The sequence below is a fragment of the Caloenas nicobarica genome, chromosome 2 (genome assembly GCF_036013445.1).
Source record: "Caloenas nicobarica isolate bCalNic1 chromosome 2, bCalNic1.hap1, whole genome shotgun sequence".
NCBI lineage: Eukaryota > Metazoa > Chordata > Aves > Columbiformes > Columbidae > Caloenas > Caloenas nicobarica.
In genome coordinates, this window is record NC_088246.1 from 130,390,911 (window position 1) to 130,406,434 (window position 15,524).

A 15,524-nucleotide genomic window follows, 5' to 3' on the forward strand; every position below is an offset into this window, starting at 1 on the left:
AAGCACAGATCATTGCCATCTGGAAGCTTGTTGCTGCCTACTGATAGTGTTCAACACCCAACTTATTCAATGTGGACAATATTTCAATACTGGAGCTCTACTGACTGGGAGATTGGCCTTAGCTGAAAAGGTGACAGCATGCAGGAGGCATGCTACAATGCTCTCGGAGAATGACAGGTATATGCTGATCCCCAGAATGTGCAAGCACTAATGGACTGAACCTGGTTGCACTCCAGTGTTTAAAGTGCGAGGTGATATCCAGTCACTGCAATCCCAGAGCAGTAGGGAACGTACAGGCTCTGGTTCAGCTGATCCAGCCGTGTGGAAAGCAGTGTGGGAGCACATGGAAATTGTATGCAGAAGAAGTGCATCCACACAAACGTTATGGGCTAGAGCTCACCGTGCAGCAGAGGTGCTTCTTAAGGACATATAGTGGTTTATCAGTTATCAGAGACAAAGCAATGCATTGTGTGGATGCAGGTCTTTTAGCTATGCACTCACTTTGCCTCGTATGAAGTCAGAATTTAAACCAACTCGTCAAGCCAAATTGAAAAGAAATCACTTTCAGGATAGAAAGTTACCAACAAAAAAACCAAGCAAACAACTACATATAAATAACTCCATAAATAAGCGTAGACCATAAATTACCCCATTACTCTGCATGTTCATTTTGGTTTTGTTCTGGATTTACCTGTTTCCGCCCATATTCCCTTGTGCCCACCCGTTCATTTCCGTAGAGGACTGATAGGCAGGATTAGCCTGAGACTGCTGAATCATGGGGCTTTGCGTATGAGCCAGTCTTGGGGACATCAGTGGACTCTGAGGAGTGGTGGCCCCTGTGAAGCCTGGATCGGGCTGCTGACTTATACCTGAAGAAGAAAACCAGCAATTTAGCCACTGTACATTCGAAGTTAAAACAAACCAAGAACTCATAGCTGCAGACATGTCTTTACACAGTCCTACTTATGGCATGTGGAAGCTATAACTTTGTGTCTTAGTGTGGGATCTAGATTAAAAGCAAGACATCATCAACTAATACTTATGTATAACCTTAAAAAAAAATTTTGCGTAAGTATGTTGGCTATCTGTGTGTCCCAATCACACAAGCAGTCTCTCCTCTCTACAGACCAAAAGAAAAACGCTGTTAAGTGAATTTTTTTTTTTTGTCCAGAAACTGCATTCAAAACAAGAAATAAAACATTCTGCTTCTGTCTATAAATCCTTTTTGGTGAAAGTTATGCATGACCCATTTACTGCATAGCACCACCTTTCTAACTTTTACGCTATAATTTTCAATTTTTTCTGAAGTTCCTAGAACCTTAGTATCGCTATTTCTGTGTCCCTGCAAAAACAGGCACCGACATTTTGTGCAAGCACTTAATGACTTTGTAAAACCAAAAAAATATCTAGATGCAAAGAAAACCTAATTTAAGCTGTTATACACCAATTGTGTGCAGAAATTTTGTTTTAAACCAAGTAATTTTGGTTTTGTTTAAGTTCATCACAAACAGCATATTCAACAGAAACAAGCCACCCCTAATGCTGGTATAAGACTTAGGTGGTACGAAATATATTGCTACATTCGCTGTCTGCGTGACTTCTTACTGGTGCAAAGGATAACAGATCAATAAGAGTAGATAGCGAATTTTGAATTAGATGGACATAATCTGTTGTATCAGCAGAATTGCACATTAAATATTATTTAATATAATCGTAATATAACTTATACAATACTTATAAAGAAGCTGTATTACAACAACTGCATGGAGGTAACTGCGCCATGTATTCCCAGAGCGAAGCAGTATACAGCTTTGTAAAATATATTAAAAAATTTTATTAGCTATAATAGTACACATACATTTAAGGACAGGGAAGGAAATACCTAATCTGAAATGAATTTGTATTATTTGAACGCGACAGTTAGTCGCTAATTTTACATTATAATGTACACAGGAAGAATCACCTTTTTGGGGAAAGAATCTACCTGATACTTACAACAATATCTCATTACCAAAATGCAAAAAATCCCCACCAATATAAAAATCATTTAAAGGACTATGTACAGCTTTTCTTCTGATGAAGCTTCTCGTCACCTTATGCCATTGGCCAACATCAATATATATCTTTTTCTTCACTGACACTCTTTACTGTATATATTGGTTTGTTGAGGGCAGTCAAAATTCAGTCCATCAAGCCAATACATACACATATACATGTTCCTGTGTGCATATATATTTGTAGGTGTTTATATGTATAGATATATGCAAACACACACATCACACTTCTGCTCAAAAAAAGAGCCGTGCTCAGAGAATACACGGTACCAGAGCCAGGAAAGTGGAAGGTACCATGTTGTCAAGGGGCCTGAAGCTCCATGTTTCCCATCATTCCCAGGGAGGTGGGCAAGGGGCTGTGGGAGAGGGGCTTGGACCCAGCACAGGGGAGGATACTGGGGAGCTAGGATTGCCAGAACACACTGGGAGGGTGGGTGGAACCAGTACCATAGTTTGGAGGAAACGGAAACTGCTGTGCGTTCGCCTGCGGGATCCGTGGGTTGCTCATGGTTGCTGGAATGCCACCGGCAGCCACCATGCTGGGAGTCATGTTCAAGCCCTGTCCTCGCATCATCAGCGTACGCTGCTGCACCTGCTGCTGCTGCTGCTGCATCTGCCGCTGCCGCAGGTGCTGGCTCAGGATCTCCCGCTGCCTCTGCGCCAGCATCTGCGCGTTGATAGGGCCCTGCAGGGAGAACCGCCGCCACATATCAACAGCCCCTTCTAAGGTAATCTGACCAGTGGAGGCATCTTCACTGCGGCAATCAGGAAGATTCTAGCTCTTTTCTTCCCCCCAGCACACAATTAACAATAATATTAAATGGGAGAAAATAATCTAATTAATGCTTCTGCTGGGAAAGACTTCCAACAGCGAAAGAGTCAGTAACTGAAATAATAGCAGTGTTTAATGTTGCAGTGATTTGTAACTGCAAATAGAGTAGCTCATTAAAAAAATGCATCTTTCGGAAATGAGAAGCTTGGTTAAAAATGCTGTTATATCATATCTCTGGTAAACAACCATCCACCACATGTAAATATAGGAAAGACTCTCAGGAATAAAACAGTAAAATACTTCTTATCATACAGACTGCATTACTTGTATTCAAGCTTTAGAATGTAATGTATGTATTTACTACATAGCATTACTACCGTATTTAACTGGAGGGAGAAACAAGAAAACAAAATGATAATTTTTAAAGTACTGTTTTGCTCACCTGTGTTGGCACTCCGGGTCTCAAAGACAGATTCATATTGGAGACACTGCTGATCTGATTTATCAGTGGCTGCCGATTCTAAAGGAAAAAAAACCAACAACCCAACACGAAAACACAAAAGTGTTAAGAAGGAAAAACAGAAAAGGGTAATTCTATATATACAGAGGTATATATTAATATATCTACTTCCTGATCACATGGTTTGAGGACCTAGTTTTACATATTCAACCAGGGACCAGTTTTTCTGCTCAAGTCCTATTATCATTCATGGAATCCCGTTTCTTAAGGAGACAGTATACCACAAAATAACAACACATGCATTAACCTGTTTACCAAACACGCTGCCTTTATAGCTCCTTTTTGAGTTTGGGACTAGACTGCTGATGTTTCCTCTTCATTAGACCCTAGCCTTATGTTTGAAGACAGAAATGATTCTAGAATAGTTTCAGTTGGAATGGACCTTCCAAGGACATCTAGTCCAACTCCCCTGCAATGGGCAGGGACATCTTCAACTAGATCAGGTTGCTCAGAGCCCCGTCCAGCCTGGCCTTGAATGTCTCCAGGGAGGGGGCGTCTACCACCTCTCTGGGCACCCTGTGTTAGTGTTAAGGTATCACAGCTTCAAAGTAGAAGCTGTTGGTTCCCAATCCTGTGATGTTTCCTCCTCCACTAGAAAAGCATTAGTATCTTACTTATAGTACTATGAACAAGAAACAACAAATTAAAATGGTCCTCAAAAGTACACCTAGGCCAAGGGAAATAAAAGGATGTAGGTAACAAGCAGGAGAAGAGAAGCCGTCAGGGAGACCTTATTGCAGCCTTTCAGTACTTAAAAGGGTCCTACAAGAAAGATGGGGACAGACTTTAGCAGGGCCTGTTGCAACAGGACAAGGGGTAATGGTTTTAAACTAAAGGAGGGGAGATTCAGGCTAGACATGAGGAAGAAATTCTTTACAATGAAGGTGGTGAAACACTGGCACAGGGTGCCCAGAGAGGTGGTAGATGCCCCGTCCTTGGAGACATTCAAGGCCAGGCTGGACGGGGCTCTGAGCAACCTGATCTAGTTGAAGATGTCCCTGCCCATTGCAGGGGGGTTGGACTAGATGACCTCTGAAGGTCCCTTCCAACCCGAACTATTCTATGATTCTACAAAAGCATTTAGACTGCTGTAAGGGTCAAGATATAACAAACAGAAAAAGACTTATATAACAAAAAAGACCACTGCAGCATTGCTCAAAGAAGCAGTGAAACCTAAGCTTCAATACCAGGCACACTCTTGCGCAGTATTATAGAAAGAATAGTACAAAGATGCCAAAAAGATAAACAAGAGAATGCACAAGTTGCTGTCTTGGCAACACTCACTGCGGCTAGCGTTTCTGGTTTAAAAATGGAATTAGACTATGATAAAGCACGGTACATGATTAAGACTGGGTCCATTTGGAGCAAGCTGGCAGTCAGAGGGTGCCGCTAGGGCTGTACCTGCTGTGCCTGGAGCCTGTGCTGCAGCTGGAGCCGCAGCTGGTTGGGCTGGTTCTGGACGATGCCGGTGGGGCGCAGGCCGGGCCGGGGCTGCATGCGCAGGGCCGCGTAGCCCGGGCGCTGCCCCAGCGGGTGGAAGTTCGGGTCCTGCATGGGCGCGTAGCTGCCCTGTGCCATCTGAGCCTGCGCCGCGTACTGCTGTGAGAAGACCGGAGCCTTCTGCTCCATCAGGATGCTCGAGTCCTGGCTGGAGAAGGTCTCTGGGTCGACAGCTTGGCTCTGCGGAGAGACATGAAACAACAGAAACAGTTGGCGGGATGTGGCTTTTCACAGGATTATATGAGACTAATACAGCCACCCTGCAAAACCATCCTTCTAGGACGTGAACATTTTTCAAAAGAAAATGACATAAATTTTCTTAATTATATATAAAACTGGAAAAAAAAAGATGTGTATTCTGAGGGTAAAAACAGTCATCGAGACAAATTCTTCCTTTCCTTTTTCCTCTCCCCTTCTCCCCGCTTTTTTTAAGACCCACAATATTTGTCATGTTCTTAACATAGCCATTGTATCATTCTGCTAACGAATAAAAACTTGAAATGACAAATGCTACATGAAAGTCTGTAAATGAAGTGATGCCAGCATATTTTTGCCATTGAATCTGAGACAAATTCAAAGATGTTACAAATGAATAAGGATAAGAAAGTAGATTTTTATCAGTATCTTTGAACAAAATAATGACTTCAAATAAAGATGCCTGAAACTATTACAGAAGCTAACGTGAACAGAGTGCCTAATTCTTTCAGGACACTTTCACAGAAACTGATTATCCATTAGCATAAAAAAGCTAACACAATTCTAAACTCCATTCTAGATACTCCTCCAGGATTTGCTCTAGCCAGAATAATTTTATAGCTTATTCCACACTGACCTTGGAAATCAAGTTAATCTAAATTTCAGTGCCCTCATGAAAAAAAGATTTTAGGCTCCTATAAAATGTTTGATGGCTATTTTAAAACATGTTCTAAAATGCAATAGTTCTCTTATCTGCAAAGTTCTTTAACTGTTTCCACTGAGATATGAATTAAATAGAAAGGTATTTACCACTTCGTCTGAAATAAAACATCCATATTTTTTGGTGGTGGCATCCCAAAAGCTATGTCAAATTGCATAAAAGTTTCACACGGTGAAATTAAAGTTCATCAATAAATTCTGTCTCCAGATTAACACCTCACTGAGTTCTGCGTTGTACCAAATAGGCTTGGAGATAGTTTTCTCATGTCCAAAGCAGGATTTCATTGGTCCTATTTCATATTTAAAATGCAGAGCTAGTTGAGAAGTTATGCTCAGGACACTGATGAGTGCTGGGAAATGCAATATGGATTCTAGGCTTGCCTGAGAATACTAAATCATTACAGAGACATGTATAACTGTTTTTGGAAATGCAATTTTGATGCCAGAAACATCAAGCACTAACTTCCATCCCCCCATTTTTTTTTAACCACACTTAGTGCTTGGAATGAAATCAGCTGTTTCAGGTGAAACTTGTCCCTTAACACACATTGATCAACTAAGGGAAAAACTATGGGTGAAATTACACATTTACAGGTTTGCTCATGCAAAAGCTTGTTGCTCCCATCCCACAAAGGTCTTGATCTTGCTCCTCTGCTCCTAGGTCTCTGTATTCTTTTATCTTCTTTCCTATAACCTGTTGCTGGCTGTGATCTTACTTTTCTCCCATACGGCTGTTCCTTTGACCACCAGATAAGCAGAAGCTTGTTAATTTTTTTGTTTAGCTCAGGTTAGTTGCATAAAGTGAAGTGTCTCAGCACAGGTCACAAAAAGGAGAGTTAAGTGAGGGTGGCAGGGGAGAGGGAGGAAGATTAAACCTGGGGCCGAAGGAAGGTTTTCTGGTGACACTGAGCCGTTAGATGGACTCCCACCAAAATACGTAATTCCATCCTAGCTTGCAGGAAGTGCTTTATAATCCCCTTCTTGTCTGGTTGGAGGCCTGTATCTAGTGGAGTGCCTCAAGGGTCAGTTCTGGGACCAATACTATTCAATATATTCATCAACGACTTGGATGAGGGAATTGAGTGTACTATCAGCAAGTTTGCTGATGACACCAAGCTGGGAGGAGTGGCTGACACGCCAGAGGGCTGTGCTGCCATCCAGCGAGATCTGGACAGGCTGGAGAGTTGGGCGGGGAAAAATTTAATGAAATATAACAAGGGAAAATGTAGAGTCTTACATCTGGGCAGGAACAACCCCAGGTTCCAGTATAGGTTGGGGAATGACCTATTAGAGAGCAGTGTAGGGGAAAGGGACCTGGGGGTCCTGGTGGACAGCAGGATGACCATGAGCCAGCACTGTGCCCTTGTGGCCAAGAAGGCCAATGGCATCCTGGGGTGTATTAGAAGGGGGGTGGTTAGGAGCTCGAGAGAGGTTCTCCTTCCCCTCTACTCTGCCCTGGTGAGACCTCATCTGGAATATTGTGTCCAGTTCTGGGCCCCTCAGTTCCAGAAGGACAGGGAACTGCTGGAGAGAGTCCAGCGCAGGGCCACAAAGATGATGGAGGGAGTGGAGCATCTCCCTTACGAGGAAAGGCTGAGGGAGCTGGGGCTCTTTAGCTTGGAGGAGACTGAGGAGAGACCTCATTAATGTTTATAAATATATAAAGGGTGGGTGTCACGAGGATGGAGCCAGGCTCTTCTCGGTGACAACCAACAGTAAGACAAGGGGTAACGGGTTCAAGCTGGAACACAAGAGGTTCCACTTAAATACGAGAAGAAACTTCTTCTCAGTGAGGGTGACAGAACACTGGAACAGGCTGCTCAGGGAGGTTGTGGATTCTCCTTCTCTGGAGACATTCAAAACCCGCCTGGACGCCTTCCTGTGTAACCTCATCTGGGTGTTCCTGCCCTGGCAGGGGGATTGGACTAGATGATCTTTCGAGGTCCCTTCCAATCCCTAACATTCTGTGATTCTGTGATTCTTCAACATGCATTTTACCTCCACCTTGACAACACATCCTTTAAATGCAGCAACCAAAACACGCAATGCAATGTCTAGAATACCTGGCTAACTAGTTCTGGTATTCCTAGAGCTCTGTCGATTTCTTCTAAACCATCAAAATTCCTTAATGCCATGTAAAGCTGATCCAGGAGAGCACCCTCATCACTTGGTGACTCTGCTGAAGGATGATTACACAAGAGATCGTCTGGTGAGCTGCCAAACGGTTGCCTGTGAAAACATGAACACAGCGTTGGCAAACAGCTGCTGAAAAACAAGAAATAATATCAGAGGATTAGTACTCAAATTGAACTAGAAAGTGGAGACAGAAATTATTTTAATCGCTGCCAATTTGGTTTAGAAAATTATTCTGGATGAAAGTTACGCTACCCAAAGAAAACTAAAGAGCATGATTAATGCCTGTTAAGATCTTACAGGCGAGGTGTATCCAACAAGTAGGCAAGCATGCCAAAGGTACACTTGAGTGCTGGTTTCTTATTACAGGGTTAACAGAGGAGCAGAGAATTCAGTACAGAATATAGTCACTGAACACAGAAGACTAAATATTTTTTTAACTAATCGCAATTTTGAATTTTAGATGATAGACTAAGCATACTATCACAAGTAGAAAAAGAACTGATTTCCACAGACACTCCTCTTAACTGGTTTTCTATCAGACTAAGCGAGCCGAGGAGGTCACAGAGGGGTCCGAGGAGGTCACAGAGGGGTCTGAGGAGTGTCTGAGCTTGCACAAACCAAACATCTGGAAGAGCTCACCAGAAGCATAAGGGAGCAGGGAGAAAAGGACATTTGCCTTTTTGTTTGCAGCAAAACACTGCATCAGCTCAGCCCATCTTATGGAATTGCACACTTGAGTACCAGTTTATGCACTTGGTTATGTGCCTCAGAAGGGTGTCAGCAAGAATTTGGATACTGTCAGGCAGAGCGTTCTGGCTCTATAAATCCTGCGTACCGCACCCCTGAATTTGTATGCAAAGCATGCTTACAGTTACAAAGGCAGAATAAAGGTTTATTCTAAACCCAAAGGACAAAACTTACCAAGAAACAAACTAAATCTGAAATAACATCTTTTCTGAAGCCAAATGACATATTTTTGTTTTGCAGAGTCCACACACAAGCCCTACTTCACACACAATGCTACAGCATTACAATAGAAAATCGAAAGAGCAAAGCATTCTGCAAGGGCAGCTACAATATGCACATCATGGCTGAATCTCATCTCAGATAATTACTCAGAGACAACAAAAGCTGTCACACATGGAGGGAGGACGCAGCACTACATGTGAACCCTTTTTACATGTTTGTTTGGAAAAACAAAGAAACATGTTTGTGTAGTTAGTTTCCATAACGAGATATATGGTTGCCATGGAAGTCTAATCTCTATGTCAAAGCAAAGCAGAAGGAAAGAGCCGCATCGTCAGGTGATACACGGGAAAAAAATCAAAGGATGGCAAGCAGGAAAACTAACGAAAACATATTCTTTTTAATTAGATCCTGGATTGTAAAAATAAAAATAAGCGCATAAATGATGCACCCTTAAAACATCGCAAAGTATTAATCAATCTCACATATATAGAAGTCTCTATAACTCTCACAGATGGAATTATAAACCAGTAAAAGGGAAGAGCAAAATAAAAAAAAAAAACCTTTGAACCAAATTGCTTGCAAACTTTAAAGATGACTTATAAGAAGGGATCTATGATTTGGAAAAAAGCCAAAAAACCTCCCTCAAATTGTAAATGGGTATGAATACAGAAGAAAAGAAAAAGTTTAAAACATTCATCAAATTCTGTATGTTAAGCAATGACAATTACTTTTTTTGCATTTGTGGGTTTTTTTGTGTGTTTTCATTGTTGTTGGTTTCATTTTTTTCCCCTTATTTCTTTTATATACCACAATGAAAATGTTTTATTTTTTGCTAAAATAATTACTGACCATTTAACTTTTATAAAATTTAATATTCATGACAATAATCAGATTATAAAAATACAAATCTCAGGGATTAAATGACAGGATCAAACAATTCATAATCTCAGATTGGGTGTAAATGATCAAAATATGATTACTTTCAGACTCAATGCAATGGGAATTTTATCACCATCTTCAGCTACAAGGAAATTATAAGAAATGCAAAGGGAACAGAATGGAAGAATTCTCTGCCTGGCTTGCTGACCAAACATGGTTCTGTATTTTATTTTACAGAGCTAATTTTATAGTGAATAATTAAGTTATGCAAACAGTGCTTCTGGTATATGGACATGGGGACAATTAGCACCAGGAAATTTTGAAAAGCTTGAAAAAGTTAGAAAGGTAACAGAGAAAATTACACACTTAAATTTACTGATAATAGTTTCAGACAACCTTTGATAATGAAAATTAAAAGAATGCAGTCTGAAGATAAACCTTTCTTCAAACACACTTTTTTCCAACTGCTTCCTCTTCATTTTCTTTACAATAGTCCTCTCATTTACTACTGAAAAATATCCCAACTTATGCAGTTCAAAATATTTCAATTTTTCTCCTTTATCTGTCCATTTTATATCACTTATACAGCCCATACGTATATACAATTTCTCTAATTTAAGCTGCAAAATTTTGAAGAAGATTTAGCTCTTTTTTTAAGAAGTGTAAACTGCTTTTCATAGTTACGGCATTATTTAAATGTCTTAATAATGAGTAAAGCTAATATATTACATATTAGTTAATAAGTTGTGGTTCTGCTTACTTGAGAGGGAGATAACTTTAGGGAAGAGACAGGCCTCCTTCCAATTCATCATTCCTTCCTTGACTTTAGAATTTAGGTCAATTAAAAAACCCCCCAAAAACCAGAAATTAACTGTGTCCTGCATTACTTAAAACACTACCTCGCTGCAGGAAAAGACAGCTATGTTATAACTACAATGGTCCTGGTATTTTTCCAGACTTAATGTTAAGTCCAATTATCAATAATAAGAACAGCAAAACCAGACGGATCGTGGCCACATTAATGCTCGAGAGGTGAAAATGGTGCAACTACCTGAAGCACTGGCAGCATTCATAGTAATACCGAACTTCCAATACTTCCAACACATTAAATGGCAAAGAGAGCATTTAGAAGTAGTACTGGAACATGTACACATTTAATGAGTATAAAACACTACAAGCATTAAATGGATGTATATTTGGTGAATATTTTATCTAGAATTTTGTTTCTGTGAGGTGTTATAAAATATAGGCCTGTAAAATCTCTCCATGTTTTGATGTGACATTAAGACTCACCTGTTCTGATTACCAAAAGTTGCCTGATCTATAGGCAAGATGCTGTCTGGCCATGGCGCAGTCTGATTTGGAGGTGCCTGCTGTTGGCTGTACTGGGGTCCTCCTATGTTCATCTCCAGTTCGGATGGCCCTAATCAAGGAAAAATAACCATGTAACTTTTGGGAAAAGAATGTACTTCCACGTTAATTCTTTCCATTGAATTATCTATGCTGCAGTAAAAGCAAACAAAAACATTAAGACTTCAGTAACATTCCACTTAAAAGCCTAATTTTTTCTTGTTAATAAATGGCTATTAAAATTTGAGAAAATAACATGGGAACTCTGGAAGGGGTTCGAAAGAATGAAACAGCAGATATGGCATCAGAGATGCAAAAAATAGTAAGATAAGCGTAAGAAAAGGACAGTATATAGAGTCGATATCATAATGTACTTGCTTTAACAGTGACCAAACCCAATGATCGTGTTGCCAGCATTCCCTTTTAAAGAATCCTGCAGTTTTTAATGAGGAAGAGCAACTTCATACTCTCTTTCTTTGGCCGTGCCACTGTGGAGCTACAGAGTAGCAGGAATTGTTCATATCAATACATACGTTATTTATAAAAGTTAATGTTTTACACACCTTCCTTCCCACTTCCACAGGAAACTTTCACTGTGGTATACGCTTCTCATCAAATCTCTAATTGAAGTGATTCTTTTATCTGTTTGTTTGCTTTCTGCTTAATTTTTTTTTTCTTCCTGCCTCATCTTCGACAATCCAGCACATGCCAAAAGGCACAGCTCCATACTTGTCAGGACTTACCCATATTCATGACCTGAGATGGAAGCATCTGCCTGGGGCCAGGCTGGTTGCTGGGTCTCAAGGGGATGCTGGCCGTGGGGTTGCGGATCATGCCCGCTTGCACTGGCCTGTTCATGGCAGTCGCGGTGGGCGCGCAGGTCACCCTCACAGCAGGAGCCTGGCTTCCCCAGTCTCCAGATGTCATGGCAGGCCGAGGGGCATTGCCACCCATCATTCCTGCACAAAAAGGCAAACAGACTCAGGCACCGGCACATGATTCGGAACAGCTTTAGCATCACAACTGCCTGATGAGCTGCATTTTTAGCAACGAAAATGCAGCAGTTTCACTCAAAGTACATTGTACCACAGCTGCCCGTCCAGATGTGCAAAGCTACAGAATGATGCCTTACGCTGCTTAGTCAAGGGACTGGAGATTATTATACATTTAACATGAGGAAGATCCTTTTATCATTTCCGAAACGCTGTTCAGAGTAAGTGTTCCCACATGCAGTCTGCAACAGGTGCCGCGGGTGTGTGGATAGCCCTGACTTCCTTCCTCAGGAAATGAATCACGTTTGCTGATGTGTGTGTCAGTGCTTTACTTTCCAAGTGCTAAGTCAGAATGAAGACTTGACTAACAGCACGTTATCGCTACACACGCTCACAAATTAGAAGGATTGAATTTAGATTTGCAATCTGCAAACATCTTTTGGCGAGTCCTTTCATTCAGAACCTAGAGCATTCTTAGCTTCAAGGCTCACCCAGATAATTTCAAACCAATATACAGTGCAGGGAAATTACTCACAGGAACTTTCCGATAGATGGTGAAGCTCATTACCGTTATTTTAGGGGAAGTCCTCCTACATCTACTGTAAACAACTGATGCAGTTTATTTACACTTGGAATATATAGAGTACTACACTCTTACAGACACCAAAAAAACCCCAACCAACCCCCAACACAAACCCCCTGATGTACATTCACAGTATTTATACATTTCCATTTTATACAGTCAAGAGAGCAGACAAAACACTGATTTCAGATTGGACTACTGGTCTCTCCAGCTGCATTTTGCAACATACTTAAACGAATACTAAAAGCCACACAAATAATTGTTACTCCTCAGTGCAATTTTTGGTGATGTATAACCAAGGAGAAAAGCCCTCTGAGGAGGGCCGCTGTTTCAGCTGCTGTACAAAATTTGCTTCAGTGTTACATCCTCAGGTTTGTTCTATTTGTGTACATATTCTATCAGCTGAAATATGTGGTGTGCTAGAGCAAATGGCAGGAACACAGATAATACTCTCTAACTTGTATACATAAGATGAATAATATCCTCTAATATGTATACAGAACATGAAAGTAATAGGACACTTGAAAGACTACAAGTTGACCTCTAAACTGCTTAAATAGGATATTTCAGTGTCTGGCAGTAAGTCTTTTTTAATGCTGATGCAAACTAAATATAAAATGTTGACAGTGAATAGCTAACTGAAAGGACTTACAATACCCATTTGTTTACTCAGAGTTTTTAGCAGTTGTTGCACACTTGGACAGTCTCAGACTATGTACTAGTTGAAATAAGTCAGTCAGCTAGGCTTTTCTTGTGAAACCTCCTATGGTGTCTTTGCATAACAGGGCAACACGAAGAAATCAGTGCACCACAGATCAGGCATAATCCATGAGAAGAGGCAACACTACTGCAACATCTGATGGTTCCCAAAAAGTTTTTTCAGAACATGATGAAAACATCAGCATTTCTTTAATTTAAAATGAGAACTAAGGCTAATAAATAAAGGATAACTGAGGGCAAAACCAAGGTCTGTAGAGATACACATCATGAGGATAACAGCATTGCAGACAATTTTGTTTTGAAAGAACTACCTCTACAGAGAAGTGGTTCATTCATTTGCTTTTTTGAGGCAGAGAGATTGAATCTTTACCCATCTAAGCCTCAGCTGAATCTGGAACATTGATGTGAACAGACTCTAACTGCCAGTACAATGTGTTCATCTAGAAGTTTTCAGGTAGGTGAAAAGCAGCGCATAAAGAGCTGAAACAGAAGTTCAAAATAAATATGCCAATACATAGCAGCCCATGAAACACAATTATTTCCAGACTTTTTGGAAATTACTTATAATAACCTGTACTTGTAATAACCCCGATCTTAAGTTACACATGCTATAGTCTGTCACTCAAGTATATTTAAAAAACATGGAAAGTCATCTTACCTGTGCTACTGTTGCCTAAGGTTCCTTGACTTCCTATCATGCCTTCATTCCTGCCCATCAGTCCTGGCTGAGGTATCACTGAATAGGGGCTGCTTGTTCTTATGGGTGGGAAAGTTCCTGCACCTGTTGGGTTCTGCAGTGTGATGTCAAGTGGTAAATTCTGGTTTGGTAATAACCTGCCCAGTTGCCCTGCTCGTGGGTTATTAAAAGCTAGACAGGAGGAGCAAAGAAAAAAAGCAAAGTTACAAGAATGGAAACTTTACTTGTTAAAAAAAAAAAAAAAAAAAAGAAGAATGAACCCAAACACACTTTAAGCTCTGGGGCTGAGCTATTTAATGCTGCATAATTTACCCACTCCATATCTGTCTGAGAAACATCCCCTCTTGACATTTTTATGTAAATTTCAAAATGGAACATTCTGACACTAAAAGAGAGATGATATATATTTTTAAAACTTTAAATGGTGCCATTTAACTGACAGAAGAGCCACTACAGCAATATGTATCACTATGCAATGTGCATACTACAGTCAGTTAATCTTATATCTAGCAGGACTGTAATTGCACACAGATGTCATCCTGAGGCAGATTGCTAGGAATTACCTCAGTTTCGCAAGTTTTTCTGGATAAGCTGTGCCCCTGAAGGAGTTACCAAAATTAAGGACAGGTTGAGTCCATATCAGATCCTGTAGCCCCATTTCTACATCTCCCTCTTAAATATTTTTTTTGCAGTTTTTGTCATTAATAAAAATGAATACTTCCATGATTCAGCAACAGCAAATAAGCAGTCCAGAATTAGAGCTGTGCCACTGTAATATTCTGGGAAACAGAACCATGCTTCATGGTTACTGTCACCCTTATATAACTATTTTCTTTTGTTGAGGTGTTTTGTGCTCTTAAAATCAACCTCTACAAAGAAAACTGCGGACTGACTCAGAAAAGTGAGCTGCAGCTCATAACGGGCAAGCATCTGGCTCAGCTGGTCCCTGGGCAATGTTCCAATGCATGAAAGCATCCCCTATGTGCACAACTAGTCCTCAAATATGAATCAAGCACTGACCTTGTGCCTATGATTCCATTTCCAATCATACCAGCAAAATACATACAAATAAATTAAACATTTTTGTGAAATTATTCACAATATTTCCTGATAGCTTCCCCTAGGAGAAGCTCTGATATCACGGTATCCTTAAAGTGACTTCTGCATGTTTATGTTTGCCACATTATAAAGAAGTTAAAGAACTTCTTTCTTATTTTAGATCAAAGTAGTGATACTTTTGAATTTGAGAACATAGATGAGGTTTATGGAGCTTGTTAAAAAGTACAGAAACATATTACAAAGGTCTCTGACTTTTCTTCTTATTTTATAAAACCAGACCGCAGGAACTCATTGTATTTATTTATTTTTTTAATGTAAATTCTTTGCCAGGTGAATTTGCTTATATATGTGTGTAGGAAACACATCACATACACCTAA

The 15,524-nt window shown here is 40.4% G+C and overlaps 1 protein-coding gene across 3 annotated transcripts in view; it reads right to left on the reverse strand.

Annotated features, from left to right (window-relative positions):
• The window catches only part of NCOA2 (nuclear receptor coactivator 2), a 193,223-nt gene that overhangs the window by 16,152 nt on the left and 161,547 nt on the right, over positions 1 to 15,524 (reverse strand). For all 3 annotated transcript variants that reach the window (XM_065628012.1, XM_065628011.1, XM_065628013.1), the window contains 8 exons: positions 14,049 to 14,258; positions 11,839 to 12,054; positions 11,039 to 11,168; positions 7,825 to 7,990; positions 4,748 to 5,026; positions 3,269 to 3,346; positions 2,502 to 2,739; positions 692 to 869 (listed from right to left, as the gene is read on the reverse strand). In XM_065628012.1, the coding sequence (XP_065484084.1) occupies positions 692 to 869; positions 2,502 to 2,739; positions 3,269 to 3,346; positions 4,748 to 5,026; positions 7,825 to 7,990; positions 11,039 to 11,168; positions 11,839 to 12,054; positions 14,049 to 14,258 (1,495 nt within the window). The remainder of the gene's footprint in view (positions 1 to 691; positions 870 to 2,501; positions 2,740 to 3,268; positions 3,347 to 4,747; positions 5,027 to 7,824; positions 7,991 to 11,038; positions 11,169 to 11,838; positions 12,055 to 14,048; positions 14,259 to 15,524) is intronic.